The sequence below is a fragment of the Mus musculus genome, chromosome 2 (genome assembly GCF_000001635.26).
Source record: "Mus musculus strain C57BL/6J chromosome 2, GRCm38.p6 C57BL/6J".
NCBI lineage: Eukaryota > Metazoa > Chordata > Mammalia > Rodentia > Muridae > Mus > Mus musculus.
Window position 1 is genome coordinate 30,899,589 of NC_000068.7, and position 16,070 is coordinate 30,915,658.

General features: G+C 49.2%; 1 protein-coding gene and 1 long non-coding RNA gene across 3 annotated transcripts in view; one reads left to right on the forward strand and one right to left on the reverse strand.

Annotated features, from left to right (window-relative positions):
• The window catches only part of Ptges (prostaglandin E synthase), a 41,550-nt gene that overhangs the window by 10,118 nt on the left and 15,362 nt on the right, over positions 1-16,070 (reverse strand). Inside the window, exons 1-2 of one of the 2 annotated variants that reach the window (NM_022415.3) lie at positions 3,502-3,709; positions 1,279-1,361 (exon numbers count right to left, since the gene is read on the reverse strand). In NM_022415.3, coding sequence (NP_071860.1) covers positions 1,279-1,361; positions 3,502-3,630 — 212 coding nt within the window. In that variant the 5' untranslated portion in view covers positions 3,631-3,709. Of the gene's footprint in view, positions 1-1,278; positions 1,362-3,501; positions 3,710-16,070 lie in introns of those variants that run through there. The other variant, XM_030251932.1, reaches the window with a different exon arrangement.
• Positions 3,667-4,886, forward strand: Gm52550. The gene is made up of 3 exons (XR_003954020.1): positions 3,667-3,731; positions 3,947-4,062; positions 4,440-4,886. It is a non-coding gene; the product is annotated as a predicted gene, 52550 (long non-coding RNA).

Below are 16,070 nucleotides of genomic sequence, written 5' to 3' on the forward strand. Positions count from 1 at the left end.
CTCCCGGACTTGGTTTTCAGAGGGGAATTCTGTTGAGAAAGCAACAGCGTCCCACTCATGTCAGCCTGAGGCAGGGGACACACTGGGAACCATGTGTGCTGCTCTGTTTCACACCTCACCGGGTGCAGCTGCCCATCTTCCTTGCTGTTAATCACCCCAGTACCCCCTCTCCACTCTGGATTACCGATGAGACAGCAAAGAAATATTCCCAGACTCCAGTACTGAGCCAGCTGCTAAAAACTGACTTTTAGTCTCTACGGGAAGTTTACACAGCCAAGCCCTTTTTGTTTCCAGCTTTATGAGGCTACGCGTTCACCTCTAGCCTATACCAGCCTGGAACGCAAGGCAATTCTTCTGCCTCAGCGTCCAAAACATTGTCATCATGGGTGTCTGCCACAATACCTAGCCTTAAGACTCACTTTAAAAATTATTTTTACGCCCGGCAGTGGTGGCGCACGCCTTTAATCCCAGCACTTGGGAGGCAGAGACAGGCGGATTTCTGAGTTCTGAGTTCGAGGCCAGCTTGGTCTACAGAGTGAGTTCCAGGACAGCCAGGGCTACACAGAGAAACCCTGTCTCAAAACAAACAAACAAACAAACAAACAAAAAAGAAATAGACTGCAAAAGAGGATGTATATGTGCACATGCATGCATACACAAGTTGGAGACCCACTTGCAGGAGTTGGTTCTCAACTTGTAGTAGAGGCTGGTCTTAACTCCCGACCTGCCTCCCTGGACCTCCCAAATGCTGGGATCACAGGTGTAAGCCACTGTATCTCACTTGCATTTCTTTTTCTGTTTGTTTGGCCTCACTCTACAGGGGGGTGAAGAGATGGCTCAGAGGTTAAGAGCACTGACTGCTCTTCCAGCAGTCCTGAGTTCAATTCCCAGCAACCACATGGTGGCTCACAACCATCTGTAATGGATCTTCTGGTGTGTGTCTGAAGACAGCTACAGTGTAGTCATATAAATAAAAATAAATAAATCTTTTTTAAAAGAATAATGTTCTCACTCTGGTTGGCCTAGAACTCTGGTCCACCTCCCAGGTGTTGGGATTTAGACGTGCACCATCAACCTTGAACTAACTTTGTAATTCCAGGTGGTGAGGATTTGTTTTTCCAATACAAAGGTAATGAGTAAACTATAATAGCCTGAGAAATCAGACCCACAGACACTGTTAGGCACACAGGGGACTCCCAAGTCCCCAGTTCAGAAACTCTGCAAGAACAGGTGCCAGCCGGGTGTGTGGCCAAGTTCCAGACACTGACAGGTACTCACCTGAGGCAGCGCTCCACATCTGGGTCACTCCTGTAATACTGGAGGCCTCCACGTTTCAGCGCATCCTCGGGGTTGGCAAAAGCCTGAAACACAGCAGGTGAGGCTCACAACCCTGAGGAGGTTCCTGTCTGAGGACAGAGCTCAGGGGCTAGGCAACAAACAGTACAGCCACCTACAGGACGACCGAGCATTCCCCTGCTCCCCTGAGCCTCTCCCTGTGCCACAGAACCGAAGCTCACGGTAAGGAAACTCAAGGTGAGAGCACCTCTTGCGCTGGCTCAGGGTGCCTAGCTGGTCTAGAACACACTCAGGAGGGGTTCAAGGCCCTGTTTGCCTGGCATGGATCCCTCCCTAGGTTCCAGTCCCAGAACCTCAAAGAGTAAATTCAAATAAGACAAACACCGGAGCATAGTGGCTCATGCCTTTAATCCCGGCCCTCTAGAGGCAGAGAGGTAGGTGGATCTCAGTGAGTTCGAGGGCAGCCTGGTCTACATAGTAAGACCCTGTCTCAAAAAATTAAAACAAACAGCTAGGTAGAAGCCATTAAGGCCACTCCTTGAGCACCAGGCTCTGATGCTCCCTGCTCTCCAGCAGCCTCCTCTGTAACCTCAGGATGAAATGGAGCAGCGGGGCCTCATTGGGAAAGCTGGGGAGCCCAAGGTCACACTTCTGTCTTTGAGGGCCTCGGCAAAACTCCCCCATCAACTCTGGTGACGTCACAATCAACCTGTCTAAACTGTGAGGGGAGCGAGGCTCAAGCTTCACTTCCGGCTGTCCCTGGAGCTGGTAGATGAGCCCTGCCTGAGAAAAATGTAAAATGACGAAGAAAAAGGCCAGGATCTCCTACCCAGAATTCCTCCCTCCTGGCTCGGAAACCCCAACTCTGAGGGCCCAGCTTTGCCACCAGTGGAGTTCCTGTAATGAGCTATCAGGGAGCCACCTCTAGTGGGTCAAGGGGCACTCAGCATGCACTTCCAGGAAAGACCTGCGGCTGCTCCTGTTCACAGCAGATTCCAGTAGGAACCAGTCTTAAGGACCAGCATGGGTGGTGTGTTCACCATTCAAGTCTCCAGCTTCCTCTCAGAGCCACATCTCCAGGCTGCTGGGGAGAGGATCCTGAGCCGGCTCCCGTCCTCTCAATGCAGAGTGTGATTCCCTGGTCCCACTTGGCAGAAATAGAGGAGCCCAGGGCCCAAAGCAGAGAAGGCTTTCCTCCACCCCTGCATCTCCCATGGGGAGAGGAGCCCTAGAGGAAGTCAGGCTCGGGAGCCAGAGTTAACTTCAAAGGGGATGGAAGGATCCCATAGTAGGCAGACCTCTCCTTAACTCACTGGAAAACCAGGGTAAGCTAACTCCTACTGCCTTCCTGGTGGTGACTTAGTGCTCAACTTTGGGGGCCCTACAGAAGGGACAAGAACAGAATGTAGCTATCTCTCCCTGGCATCTGTGTCCCAGGACAAACCAAAGCAGAAGAATGAGAGACAGTCAGTCAGTCAGGGGTGGCCCTGCCTTCATTCCTGTCAGTACCTGCCCCAGGCAGGGGCTGAACCTGGCAGGAGGGCAAGCGGCCCACCCCGTCCCATCCCCGTACTCCGAGTCCCTCGCCTCTGGGCTGGACAGATGTTGGTTTAGGGGGAAGTGTCTGTAAAGGGCAGATGATTCACTGCTTCTACTTTCTAGGCGCTTCCAATGGACCCCTAGAAGGGGTCTGGGAGCCCTGGCCACTCCCACCAGCTCCACGTAGGTTCTTTTACTTTGGTTTCTTTGCCGGGACTGGGACCAGAGAATGTCTGTGGTCCCTCAAGGCACCCTCTAGGGTGCCACAAGTGTGTGCGGCGTCCATGGGGAGTGGGAATTTCCACGGAAAGACTTCTTAGGCTCCTGCGTTGCGGGTTCCCACTCCACCCAGATATGAGATCTCCCTGCCTGCCGGGAAACTGCCAGGTCCAGACACCTCTCGCTGTCAAGAGTCCCTGTGCTCCACTCGCAAGGGAGCCCCCCAGTACTCTCAAACCAAGAGGGTTCAGGAGCTGAAGGCTAAGCCAGCTCCCAGAAGGGCTGTGGTGGCGGCAGCCTTGAAGCAGCTCCCACCGCACGCCGGCATACACATCTCGGCCACGTTTTTTCAGTCCCTAGACTTTTCTTGCAGGGAAAAGCCAGCAGAGTGCTGATCCCCTTCTCCTCCAGCGCCCCCCCCCCCCCCCACTCCACCAGCGAACGTACCTTCTTCCGCAGCCTCATCTGGCCTGTGATGACAGCCACCGCGTACATCTTGATGACCAGCAGTGTGCTGCAGAGCAGAAAGGCCGGGAGCACCTGGCCGCTCTCCATCACCAGGCCCGGGGAAGGCATCTCGGCTAGCCGGCCTGGACTTCAACTCGGGGACACCGGGACTGAGAGTGAGACTGTCCCACAGGCGGCTTATGGAGAGGAGGAGGCGGGCCAAGTCCTGAGTAGGCGGTCACCCCCGCCCACTCCCCGCCCACCCTGATCACCCGCAGCAGGCCCCCTGCTCAAGTCAAGAAGGAACCCAGAGACTTCTGCTCCAAGTGTCCGGGTGGGGGGTGGGAAGCAGAGGAATGGAGGTGTCCCACGCCATCCTTGGCTCAGGACCATTGTTCTTTTGAAAGCCTCAGACTACATAGAGTGTTTTCTCACTTAACATCAGGTCTCCGACCCCAGTCTGCATATCACTGACCCATGCCCACCTTCCGAAAGAGCGTGAGAACCAGGGCATTTATGCTAATGTGTGGCCGCTGTAATGCTGGACATGCAGCCATGGAGGTGGGTTGTCTCTGCAAGATGGAAGGTGAGGAGACAGATCCTTCTGCCATCCTCTAACAGGACACAGACCCCCAATTACCAATTCGTGTGTGTGTGTGTGTGTGTGTGTGTGTGTGTGTGTGTATTTGCATATGGGTGGGGATATTCACGTGTGTGCACCTTTGCGTGGAAGCCAGTAGCTGCTGTCACATGACTTTCTCAATGTCCATCTTAATTTTTAATTTCTTTTAAAATTATGTTTATTTATTTATTGTGTGCCACAGTACCTGTATGAAAGTCAGAAGATAACTTGCTGATGATGGTTTTGTTCTGCCATGTGAGTCACATTCAGGTCTCACTAGCCTAAGCACCTAACTTTTCTCTTTTCCTTTTTTGAGAGAGAGAGAGAGAACCTCACTATCTACCCCCCATGGCCTGGAACTCAGAGAGCTCCCTGCTTTGGCCCTTCCAGTGCTGCGACGAAGGGCATGCACCAGTACAGCCTGGCCCTGTTACATTTTGAGGTCTGATCTTCCACTGCTCCAGAGCTCATCATTCTGCCAGCCTGACGGGCCAGTGAGCTCCGAGCATCCCCCTGCCTCTGCTGCCAGCAAATTACAAATACACACCTTCCCTGCTCGCTCCCTTCGTCAGTCAGCTAGATCGTAAAGAACAGTAATCAGGCCAAAGGAACATCACCATCAGCCTGCCATGCATGCCTCAAAGCAAGAGATCTAGGGGCAACTAGCCTGAACCCCACTCGGCTGTAAACTTAGCCAGTCCTTAGAGCACCAATGTAGCTCTGGGCTCTGATCCAATTTCCCTAGCTATAAAATGAAACTGACTATCTTGTCTCTCTCTCTCTCTCTCTCTCTCTCTCTCTCTCTCACACACACACACACACACACACACACACCATAGCAGTTGCTGGAACTATAAGGGTCTTGGTTGGAGATATATGTCCGGCCATCCTTGGTTACATAGTGAACGTGAGGCCAGCCTAGGATATATTAAATAAACCCTGTCTCAAAAGTCAGGGCTGATGAGATGGCTCAGTAGGGAAAGGTACACTCCACCAGCTTGAATAGGTGAGATTCTCTCCCAGATCTACATGGTGGGAAGATAGAATCCACCTAAGCAGGCTGTCCTCTGCTGGAGAGTATACTCATGGATAATAAGTGTAAAAAGGATTAAGTTGGAAAAATATTCATGTCTACAAACGAGGATACAGAGCACCCGCTACGCAGTAGCTCTTCCTCGCTGAGGACACCAGAGCCTCCGTTTCCCCCTACTCAGAAGAGGGTTCCTGTCTAGCTGGATTGACAGGAGGGAATCCTTGCTGCTGGGGCTGTGGGTGGCTTCTCCCTGATTTACAATCTGAACTAAAGATATGCTTGACAAGGTGTTTGTGTTTCCTAAGCGCAGGGTCACCACACAAGGCTTAGCAGTACTAGATAAGAGATAAATATCTCCCAGGGAACTGGCCATGGAAAGGTCTGGTTGTTCTAAAGCAGGTTTTATTTGTGGGTACAGGATGGGGATCTGGGCACGAGGCCAGCTTTCTGCTCTCCTTGCCAGGGATCTGCTTCAGGTCAAAAAGCTCGGCGATGAGCTGGCTCCTCTGACCTCCATACTTACGCCATGGTCCTTGAATGTATATGTGTGTGTGCACGCACACGCACACAGAGCCAACCATCAAAATGGCACTCCAGAGGTAGAGACAGGAGGATCAGATATTCAAGGTCAACCTTGGACACACACTGAGTTTTAGGCCACCCTAGACTACATAAGGCTCAGTGGTAAGAGTACTCGCTTAGTATCCTGAGAACCCAAGTTCAAATCCTCAGCTGTCGTGTAACAGCCAGTAAGTAACGCCAGTGTGTGCTGCACAGAGGCCTGAGGATCATGGGTCTGACCAGTCTAGCTCCAGGTCTGCTGAGAGATCCCATCTCAAGAGAGTAAAGCAGAAAGCAGGCGTGATAAAACTGGACACCCGATGTCCTCTTCTGGCCACTACTCATACAGACACAGGCACATGCTACACACTTACATTATACACACTCTCACACACACATTCACTGACAAACAAACACAATAAGGTCCTCAGTCAAAGGCCAGGGCTGTGGCTCAGCAGCAGAGCAGTTGTCCAGTGTTTCTGAGGCTCTGGTCCATCCCCGAGCACCAGAAAACTACTACATATAAATCTCAGTGGTTAGGCTGTTTTCTGTAAGGCTCTATGTTCTACCAGATCATAAACCAGATCCAGCCACAGGGGCCTTTAGTGTGCAGCCCTCCATGGGCTAAGGGATGTAGAGGGACAGCCATGCCTTGCTTGACCCTGAGCAAGGCTACACGCTCCGGCATTGAAGCAGACAAAGTACCATCCCAGCAATAAACAAAGACTCCTAAGAAGCTGCATCTGCCTGTGAGGGAAAACTGGACGGAGGCTGTGTCGCGAAGAGACTGATGGCTGATTAGGAATTCAGGGCGGTGCACAGGTTGGAATGTTACAATTCCCGTATCTCCATATCAGAACAGACATCTCATGACAATAGGTTAAAAATCCTCCTAGGATGTACTGAACTAGTTTCTACCTAGCCAAAAGCCATGGTGCCTTTAGAGAACACCTTAGGCCTATGGAATAGCTCCCGCCATCTCCTGTACCCCCTTCTCTGATGTACCCACTAATGCATTTTAAACTTGCCCTTTAACTCGTGACTGTCTCTCCTCTGTGAAACCATGTGAACTCCATGAAACTGCTTTCACATTGGACCATGGTGTAACCTGACTCTGTGTTCCGGGGTCATGGTCACTCAAAATGGCTCCAGACTTTATTCCGAGCTGGATAAAGAAAGTCCCCCTTTGATAATACCTTTCTGGTCTGCTTTCAATGACCATGTTTCGGTGTGGGTGTCTAATTTGTTTAGAAACTTTGAAAGCATTTCGATCTGAGTTGCTTGGCCTGCTTGCTGGCCTTTGGAGCTCTGCAGGCCTTCTAAATTCTGACTGGTTAGCTTAGTTCTCTTTGCTTTTGGAACCTTGAAGGCATTTTCAGTTTTTGTTTTATTTGTCTTGGTTTTCATGTCTTTGAAACATTTTCACTCTCATTTGGCCTTTGTCTCCTGACATTCCTCCTCAGATGCAAAATTTCTTTTCTGCAGCTTCTCCCGTGACCTTGCCAAGCCTTTAGTTGAGGAATTTTATGAATGCCTGGTGACAGAGATACCAAAATGAGAGGCAACTTGTTCCCTTCCCCCAAATTCGTGGAGGAGTCAGGAGGAACATTTCATGACCTGCTGGCCTTGGGGAAGCCAGACCAACGTGACCCATTCCTGGGTCAGAAGGGTCTATACCGGCTCTCACTGGAAGACATATCTGAGGATGGGTCACCCAATGTCTGGGCCATGCAGGACACCCTGAGACCCATTGGGAGAAGATGTCTCAGGCTGAGAAAGTCAATCCCCAAAACAGCACTTAAAACTGACCGAAAGTGGGCTGGAGAGATGGCTCAATGGTTAAAAGCACTGACTGCTCTTCTAGAGGTCCTGAGTTCAAATCCCAGCAACCACATGGTGGCTCACAACCATCTATAATGAGATCTGATGCCCTCATTTGGTGTACACTGAAGATAGCTACAGTGTACTTGTATAAATTAAATAAATTAAATAAATCTTAAAAAAAAAAAAGACCCAAAGTACATTCCATAGCTAGCATGGAGAGGCAACTTTTCAGGAGAAAAGGAAAACACGTATAGAGCAAGGTTTCAAAGAAGGAAGAGATGCTGCAAGTGCTACTGATCAGGCACTCTAACTGTCTCCAACATGATGGTTGGTAACTTGAAAGTATTTAGCCAGGCATGGTGGTGCACGCCTTTAATCCCAGCACTTGGGAGGCAGAGGCAGGCAGATTTCTGAGTTCGAGGCCAGCCTGGTCTACAGAGTGAGTTCCAGGATAGCCAGGGCTACACAGAGAAACCCTGTCTCGAAAAAACCAAAAAAAAAAAAAAAAAAAAAAAAAGTATTTGCAAAGATGCAAAGCTCTAAAGATAACTGCCCCAAACTGGTTTGTCTTACCCGATTAACAAAATCCTAGGCAATCAAGTTGCTTTTTTTTTTTTTTTAACGATTTATTTATTATATGTAAGTACACTGTCACTGTCTTCAGACATACCAGAAGAGGGCATCAGATCCCATTACAGATGGCTGTGAGCTACCATGTGGTTGCTGGAATTTGAACTCAGGACCTCTGGAGGAGCAGTCAGTGCTCTGAACCACTGAGCCATCTCTCCAGCCCACTTTTTTTTTAAGCAAGAAAACAAACAATCATCACAAAAAACCTGCTTTAATTAAAATGTACAATGTCTGTTAAGACAACAAGCTGATAACATTGACAATTTGTAATAAAAAGGAGCTCTTCAGCAGGAATGTCCCTACTGCTTCTGGGAATACCTCAAGCCCTGACAGACAGCTAACTCATCCCCAAGAGTATCAGGGAGTTCCCTCTTTTATTTGACTGGTTGATTCTGTTAAACATGAGTTCTGTGTTCTTTTGCCACCAACATCAAAGGCAGACCTTTCCCTAGACCTGTCTCCACTCTGCTCCTGGGTCATATGACACACAGCTTCTCTGGGGACCATCTTCATGAATCCTGATCTGCCTTTAGCCAGTCTGACAGATACGAGGATTGTAAAGAGACACTTTGGTTATGATACTGTTGAAAGATGGGCCCCCAGGACAGTGGGGCTCCCTGGGATCTCATGAAGGGAAGACAGGGGTGCAAGAAGGAGCAGAAACCATCTTTTTCGCCTTTCAGACAAGGAGGAGTCAGTGGACGACTGCTTGGCTGTGCACATTCCTGCTCTGTATTAAACTGACTTCTTACTTCAGGACCCAAGATAGACTGAGGGGTCGGCTAGCTCTCTGGGTCCCACCTCCCAACGAGACAAAGCTAAAGATATCTTCCTGTCTGCTTTCTACTTTTTGTTTGTTTGTTTGTTTGTTTTGTTTTGTTTTTTGAAACAGGGTTTCTCTGTGTAGCCCTGGCTATCCTGGAACTCACTTTGTAGACCAGGCTGGCCTCGAAATCGGAAATTTGCCTGCCTCTGCCTCCCAAGGGATTAAAGAGATCTTCCTGGCCTGCTTTCTACTTTTAATTTGGTCCTTTTTATTAGATTGTTGTGGGAGAGTGGCCAGACCTGACTTGCCAAAAGTTGTGACCACCAGTAAAGTAGCCTGGAACACATAAACACACACACACACACACACACACACACACACCTGTCCCATTTTACTTATGAGGCCGCCATTCTAGGGAACATCCTCCACCCTCCAGAATCTATCTGCAAACTCCCACCACACCCCTTGATGCCCTCAAGTTTGTGCACAAGGCACCCGGCCTCATCACTCCCATAGCAAAGTCCAGATGGAGGCAGTGACAGGAGGACCAAGAAAAGCCATGGCTGACAGCCTGAGGGCAGGGACCTGGGACCTCAGCAGGAAGAGCAGGTCCTGGTGGCACATGGCTGTGATTCCAGCAGTGGGAAGGTCAAGGCATGTGGTGGTGGCTGCCTCCGTTAGAGAACACGACAGTGTCTAGAAACGACAGCTAGCGAACCATTACAACGGAGAAAACACAGAGCCTAGCACACACCCTGGGCTCAGTTCTCAGTACCGCAATGCACCACTCCCAACAACTTTAAGAATTGGATGTCCTGTTCTACCCCTGTAATTCCAGGACTCAGGAGGCTTGGAGGTAGAGACAGGAGGATCAGAAGTTCAAGGCCAGCCTGCCTTATCTGAGATTCTACCTCAAAAAACCCAAAGCAAACCAAACATAAAACCCAACAGCACTCAGGAGCAAAGGCAGGTGGAACTCTGAGTTCGAGGCCAGCCTGGTCTACAGAGTGAGTTCCAGCAGGCTGCTTAGAAAGACAGACAAATGCAGGGAAGAATCTGCCTCCAAAATGGCAGGGATACAAACAAGGACTGAGGCGGATCTCAGTCACCCTAGGAACACCAACAGCATCACACAGAGATTTCCCATGGCCTGTTGGTCACTTCTGACGCAGCCCAGCCACTCACACTGACTAAGGCAGCGGAGTTTGTGACGATCTGTTTTTGTACAGCGTGGAGAAGCCTGTCCTTATCCTGGCTGTAAATAGAGGTGGCAGCACCCCACTTTGACTCCTAGAGACTCGGGTGCCCTCTCTGCACTTCTTTCCTTCCCAAGCCAGCTGTCTGTGCAAAACTGGAATTGGAACCAGAAGTCTCAACAACTTGATGTTGCATCTGGCTTGACTGCATGGCCTTGGTCTGTCCCAGCATCCTCTCAGAGCCCCGACAGGGGAAAACAGGAAGTTGCTAAGTAACTGTGGATCTTACACATTAACCTTTGACATGGGTACCAAGAGCAAGCAACTAGATTCTAACCTGTCCTGGCACACCGAGAGAAACTGCAGCGTCACCCCCAGCAGGCCAGGGAGAGGACAACACAGGTATCTAGGGTTCCAGAAAGATACATCAGTTGCCCAAGGCCTGCAAGCTACTGCCCATTGCAGATATCCCCTGGGAAAATGAGGCTGGCAACACCAGCACCTAAGAGTGGGCAGAAGTGCGTGCAGAAGCCAGCTCCTCTAGCTTTCCATACCAGCCCAAGGTTGTCAGCGGTTGCCGAAAGGTCCCAGGCTTACAGCAAAGTCCCAGGCAAGAGACATGAGCACAGTTAATATACCTGATCCCATCTCAGGCGGTGTTACAGTTAATTGTGGCTGATCAGAAAGGGCTTGTTTTTAGCTCTCTTAGGTGTGTGTGTGTGTGTGTGTGTGTGTGTGTGTGTGTGTGTGTGTTTTAAAGCTCTCTCCTCTTTTAGTAGGGGTAGTGGCTACAGATTTCTGTGTAGTTCTTCTGGAAAAAAATCAGTGACAGAAACTGATTCTAAAAGACTGGATTTGGGGCTTTTGACAGTTGGCATACAAACTACAGTGCAATGGGGGGGAAATGACAGCTGAGCTGGGCTGCACCACCACACCTGACATACTTTTGTTTTTTGAGACAGGGTTTCTCTGCGTAGCCCTGGCTGTCCTGGAACTCGCTCTGTAGGCCAGGCTGGCCTCAGATGATGTGAGAATGTTCAGTCCTCCTAGGAGTGACCTGGGTACCGTCCTGGTCTTTCAGTTAATGGAATCACCTGGTTTTATCTTTGGAAGAAGACTCTAGGGCTGATCTTAATTTAGTTATCGCCGTGAAAAGTCTCTTACAAGGCTGTGCATTATTTATCTAATAAACAGATATATCTAAGTATTTGTCTACTAGAACAAGGTCTGTAATCCCTATGCAATTTAGCAGGAATATTCTACAAGCACAACATTTTCTAAAGAAATTTTATATACTTAAAGCAATGGCTACTTAAAAAACAAGGGCTTTATCCAATAAGAAAAGTATATTTAACCACAAGTGTTTTGGTTTTTTTTTGGGGGGGTGGGTAGAATCTCACTAGTTAGACCAGGCTGACTGAGAACTCACTTTGTGGACCATGCTGTCCTTGAACTCAGAGATTCACCTGCCTCTGATGCTGAGTGCTGGGGTTAAAGGTGTTAGCCAACACACCTGGTCCTAACATTAGCCCATATTTGATGCCTCCAACATAGGAAAAAGTGAATGCTTTTTCTAACAAACCATTTCAAGGGACCTGTTATAACTTAAATATTTAATAAATAATGTAAATTTTGTTAAAAAGGCAAGAACTATTAAGACAGTTTACCTATGTTTATAATTGTTGGCTAGCTAAGGTACCGTATGTTTTTTGTGTTTTAGATACAGCCTCCTGAGTGGGTTTTTTACTTAAGATTATCTCATTAAAATTGTTTTCTAAATTTTGTAGGGACAATAATAATGTTACGATCAAAGTATGTTGTAAATGGTATTTAAAAATAAATATAGTTGTGCCAAGCACTGTGACAGATGAAGATAGATCTGTGTGAGTTTGAGGCCAGCCTGGTCTACAGAGTGAGTTTCAGGATAGCCAGGGAGGGCTACATAGTGAAACCCTATTTCATATATACATGCACGTATATACACATACATACATATACACACACATACATGCATGCATATATATATATATATATATATATATATATACACACATACATACATATGGAATTACATTACTTGTCTTGAAACACTTAGTTATCTTCTGCTGATTGCTGAATACTGGGATTAAAGATGTGAGATTTCTGGCTGAGTATGAGCAATTCTTCTTCTTCTTCTTCTTCTTCTTCTTCTTCTTCTTCTTCTTCTTCTTCTTCTTCTCCTCCTCCTCCTCCTCCTCCTCCTCCTCCTCCTCTTTCTCCTCTTCCTCCTCCTCCTTTTCCTCCTCCTTCTTCTCCTCTTCTTCCTCCCCTTCTCTTTCTCCTTCTCTTCCTCCTCCTCCTCTTTCTCCTCCTTCTACTTTTTCAGATCTACTTATTTGTGTGTGTGCGTGTGCACGTGACCACACATGGGTGTTTTGGCTACATATATGTCTCTGTCACAGGTACACAGTGTACATGGAGGCCAGAAGAGGGTGCTGGGTCCCCTGGAACTGGAGTTACAAACCTTTGTAAACTGTCATTCGGGTACCTGAAATAAAATCCAGGTCCTCTGCAAGAGCAGCCATTACTGTGAAGGTCTGAGCCAACTCTCTAGCCCTGGGTATGGGCTTCTTATGGGAGAGGCCCAGGGTTTCTTTGACCTTGAGGGATAAGCTTGTTATCCCTCCCTGGCCACTGGCCAGGAGTCATGTGCAGGAACAGGAGAGAAGCCCTCGGCTTGTTTTTTCTCTCTTGACCTAATAATGAGGACTCCTTATGGAGGCTGTCCTGGGGCAGCCTGGAGCTTACCACAGCTCTTTCCTTGGCATTTCCTGGGAATCGCTGAAGCAGCTCTTGGCCAATTCTGAGGATCCGTGTGGGATTTTGGAAGAGCCCGGAAGTGACTCCTCCCTGACTGCTGGCTCCTGACCCCTAGGGCACACAGCCAATGATGGGGAAATAAACACTCAGGGGTGGAACAAATAAAATAAGATAAAACTCAGTGGCCTCTGAAGTCAGCTTGTCCTGTGGTCCTTGCTCTGCTAGTGTGCAGGCAATGCTAGTGTGCAGGCAATGCTAGTGTGCAGGCAATGCTAGTGTGCAAGCAATGCTAGTGTGCAAGCAATGCTAGTGTGCAGGCAAGCTGACTCATGAGCGCCAGGAAGGGTTCTCCTGACCTGGGTTCGAATCTCACTGTAGAAGTTTGTTAATTACAAACAAAAACAGGGGTTGTGGGTTCTTGGGCTAGAACTAGGGTCACTAGGCTTGGGCCGCTGGTACTTTACCCACTGAGCTACCTTCCAACCTTGGCCCAAAACAATCCTCTGCACTGCATGAACCACGTCAGCATGCCTACAATCCCAGAACATGTGTTTGCCTTGAGACCCAGAACAGGCAATAAAGTTCCCGACGTCGAACCGGGGTGATTGGTCCAAGCAGGGCCAATTGGAGACCTTCAGTGAGTTTCTTTGCTAATCGCTAGGGAAACCTTTCTGGGCTCTGTGATGAGTTGAGGACACGTGACCTGAGGTGGCAAGTAAGCAGCTTTGTTCCCTCCTCCAAGCTTCCTGGACCCAGAGGAAGAAAGAAACCAGTTACTGACTCATGCTTAGAAATCTAGAAGTTTCCATCTTTGCTCAAATGAAAACACCCTTCTCTTGCTGGAAACCCCGCAGTGGCTTCCAGCTCTGGGAGAGGTTGAATTGTCCCCATGGCCCTTCCCAGTCACACCCTCGCCCTCGTGGCCCTGTGCCTTCCCTCTGCCTGGAACTCACACCTTACCTCTTTCGAAGGCTAGGCTGGCATCTAGAATCTGGTGTTTCTCCGGGAGGCCCATCCTGAGTTTATCAGTCACTGCCTGCCCCACCTGTACTCCTTGAGCCAAGCCCCTGTCAAGGACAGTGTGCAACATGGTCACATGACCCGACTACATCGAGGGATAACAGGTGAGAGAAGAGAGAAAAGTGAGTCTTGGGTCACTGGCTTGACCTTTTCTTTACATGTATTTATTGTGTATGTATATGTGTGGGCATGTGTACCACAGCACACACCTGGAGGTCAAAGGACAACACCTGGAGGCTGAAGTCAGGTTGTCAGGCTTGGCAGCAAGCACCTTTGCCCACTAGGCTATCTTGCCCGCCCTGGGTCACTTGCTGGCTTCCAGCGTTACCCCACCCTGCACAGATGGGGTAAACACAGTTTGGTGAACTAGAATTGAATTAAAATAAGCTGGGTTTGTCCCTTGTAAGATGGACTCCAGACTGAGATCGGTGGCACTCCTCTTCCAGGATCTGGTTCTGCCAATCTCCTGGAACACCTCAGGAGGCCTGGCTGCTGGCTCTCGAAATCTGGGTGGGACAGGCTGCCAAGCAGGCTGGGACAGAACCAGACAAGGAACCGCCTCCGGGCACCTGTTCTGGCGACCACTGAGTTAAGAGTGAGAAAGATGGAGGAGGGTTACCCCCACTCTGTGTGTAAAGATTGGGTCTCAAGTCACTGTGTAGCTGCAATCCGCTTGCCTCCGCTTCCTGTGCATTGGGGTGATAGGTGAGTTCTGCTAGGAATGGCAAAGACTGAGCATGTTAAACTTAGTCTGTGTGTTAAGGGAACAAACGTCACCCAGCAGTGCAGAAGACCTGAAGCTGACATCTACTGAGCGGCATAATGGTTTGGCCCAGTAGCGTCGTTGATGAAGTGCTGAGTTGGAGTTTTATGCAAGGCTTCTAGCACTTCCAAGGCTTCTCCCAAGCCCAGACAAGCTCCTAACACCTGCTCCCAGGTGGCCATCAGGGCTAATACCTTTCTGTTTATGAACAGGTGACAGCACAGTGTCCCTGAACATTGTCTTCCACCATCATTGTCACAGAGCCCAGTAGGTATCAGAGGTTCGTGTGGTAGACCTATGTCAGAGTTGGGGAGCCCAAGACTGTCAGGGTGGTCACCAGATCCCACACTGGCCGTTGGCAGAGGTGATTACTCCTATCTCAGAAGGGCCCCTTTGACGTTGTGGGGCTGTGGACCCAAGCCCAGGGCATCCGGTACATAGCATGAAGGAGAGAAATCTTAGCTGATCTCCTGGTGCAGGCAAATGCATGGCCTATCTGGGTTACAGAGAATTCAAGACCAGCCTGAGGCAACTTACTAAGACCTTGTCTCAGAGTTAAAAATAAAAATAAAAAGAGGCCAGATATCATAACCCCGGCAGAAAAGGAGTCTGCTGCTAACATTCAATCCCCAGGACCCTCACTGTGGAAAGGGAACTGACCTCCCAAGATGTCCTCGGAGCTCCAGAGTACTACAGTGGAAAGCCCCAACTCACACAAACAAAGGTACTGTTGTTTTCAAAGCTGGGAACGCAACTCAGTTTATCCAGCATGCTCAAGGCCCTGCTGGCTTCCCTCCACCCCCCACCCCCACCCCCCCTCCTTCCTCTTTTCCTCTCCCACCATGGGACTGAGCACAGGCCTATGCATATTACACCAGCCCTCTACCACCTAGGCTGCTTCCCAGCCTTTCTTATTATTCTTATTTTAAGAATTTTGAGTTTCCCAGACCTTGGACTTACTGTGTAGCCAAAACAGCCATTGAACTTTGGCTATTGAACCAAAACTCCTCTGCCTGCAGCCTCGGCCGTAGCTGGGATTGCAAGCGTGTACCACCAGTCTTAGCTAGAATGGTGTGTGTGGGGGCGGGGGGAGGGCATGTTTTGTTTTGTTTTGTTTTGTTCGTTTGTTTTGTCCAGTGCAAATGCCAGGTAAGCCCTGCTGTACCCTGAGCCACAGCCTGACTCCTTTCTATTCTCTAACCTCATGATGCCCTGAGCGGCTCAGCTGAAGGAAAAGCCTGGCGCTTCGCTTGATACAATGTTACCTAGGCATTAAGAGGAAGGCTGCTCTGATTTTGCTACAATCCCCCAAGTCCCTAAAAGGGTCTGTTAAGGGGAGAGAAGCCAGTCACAAA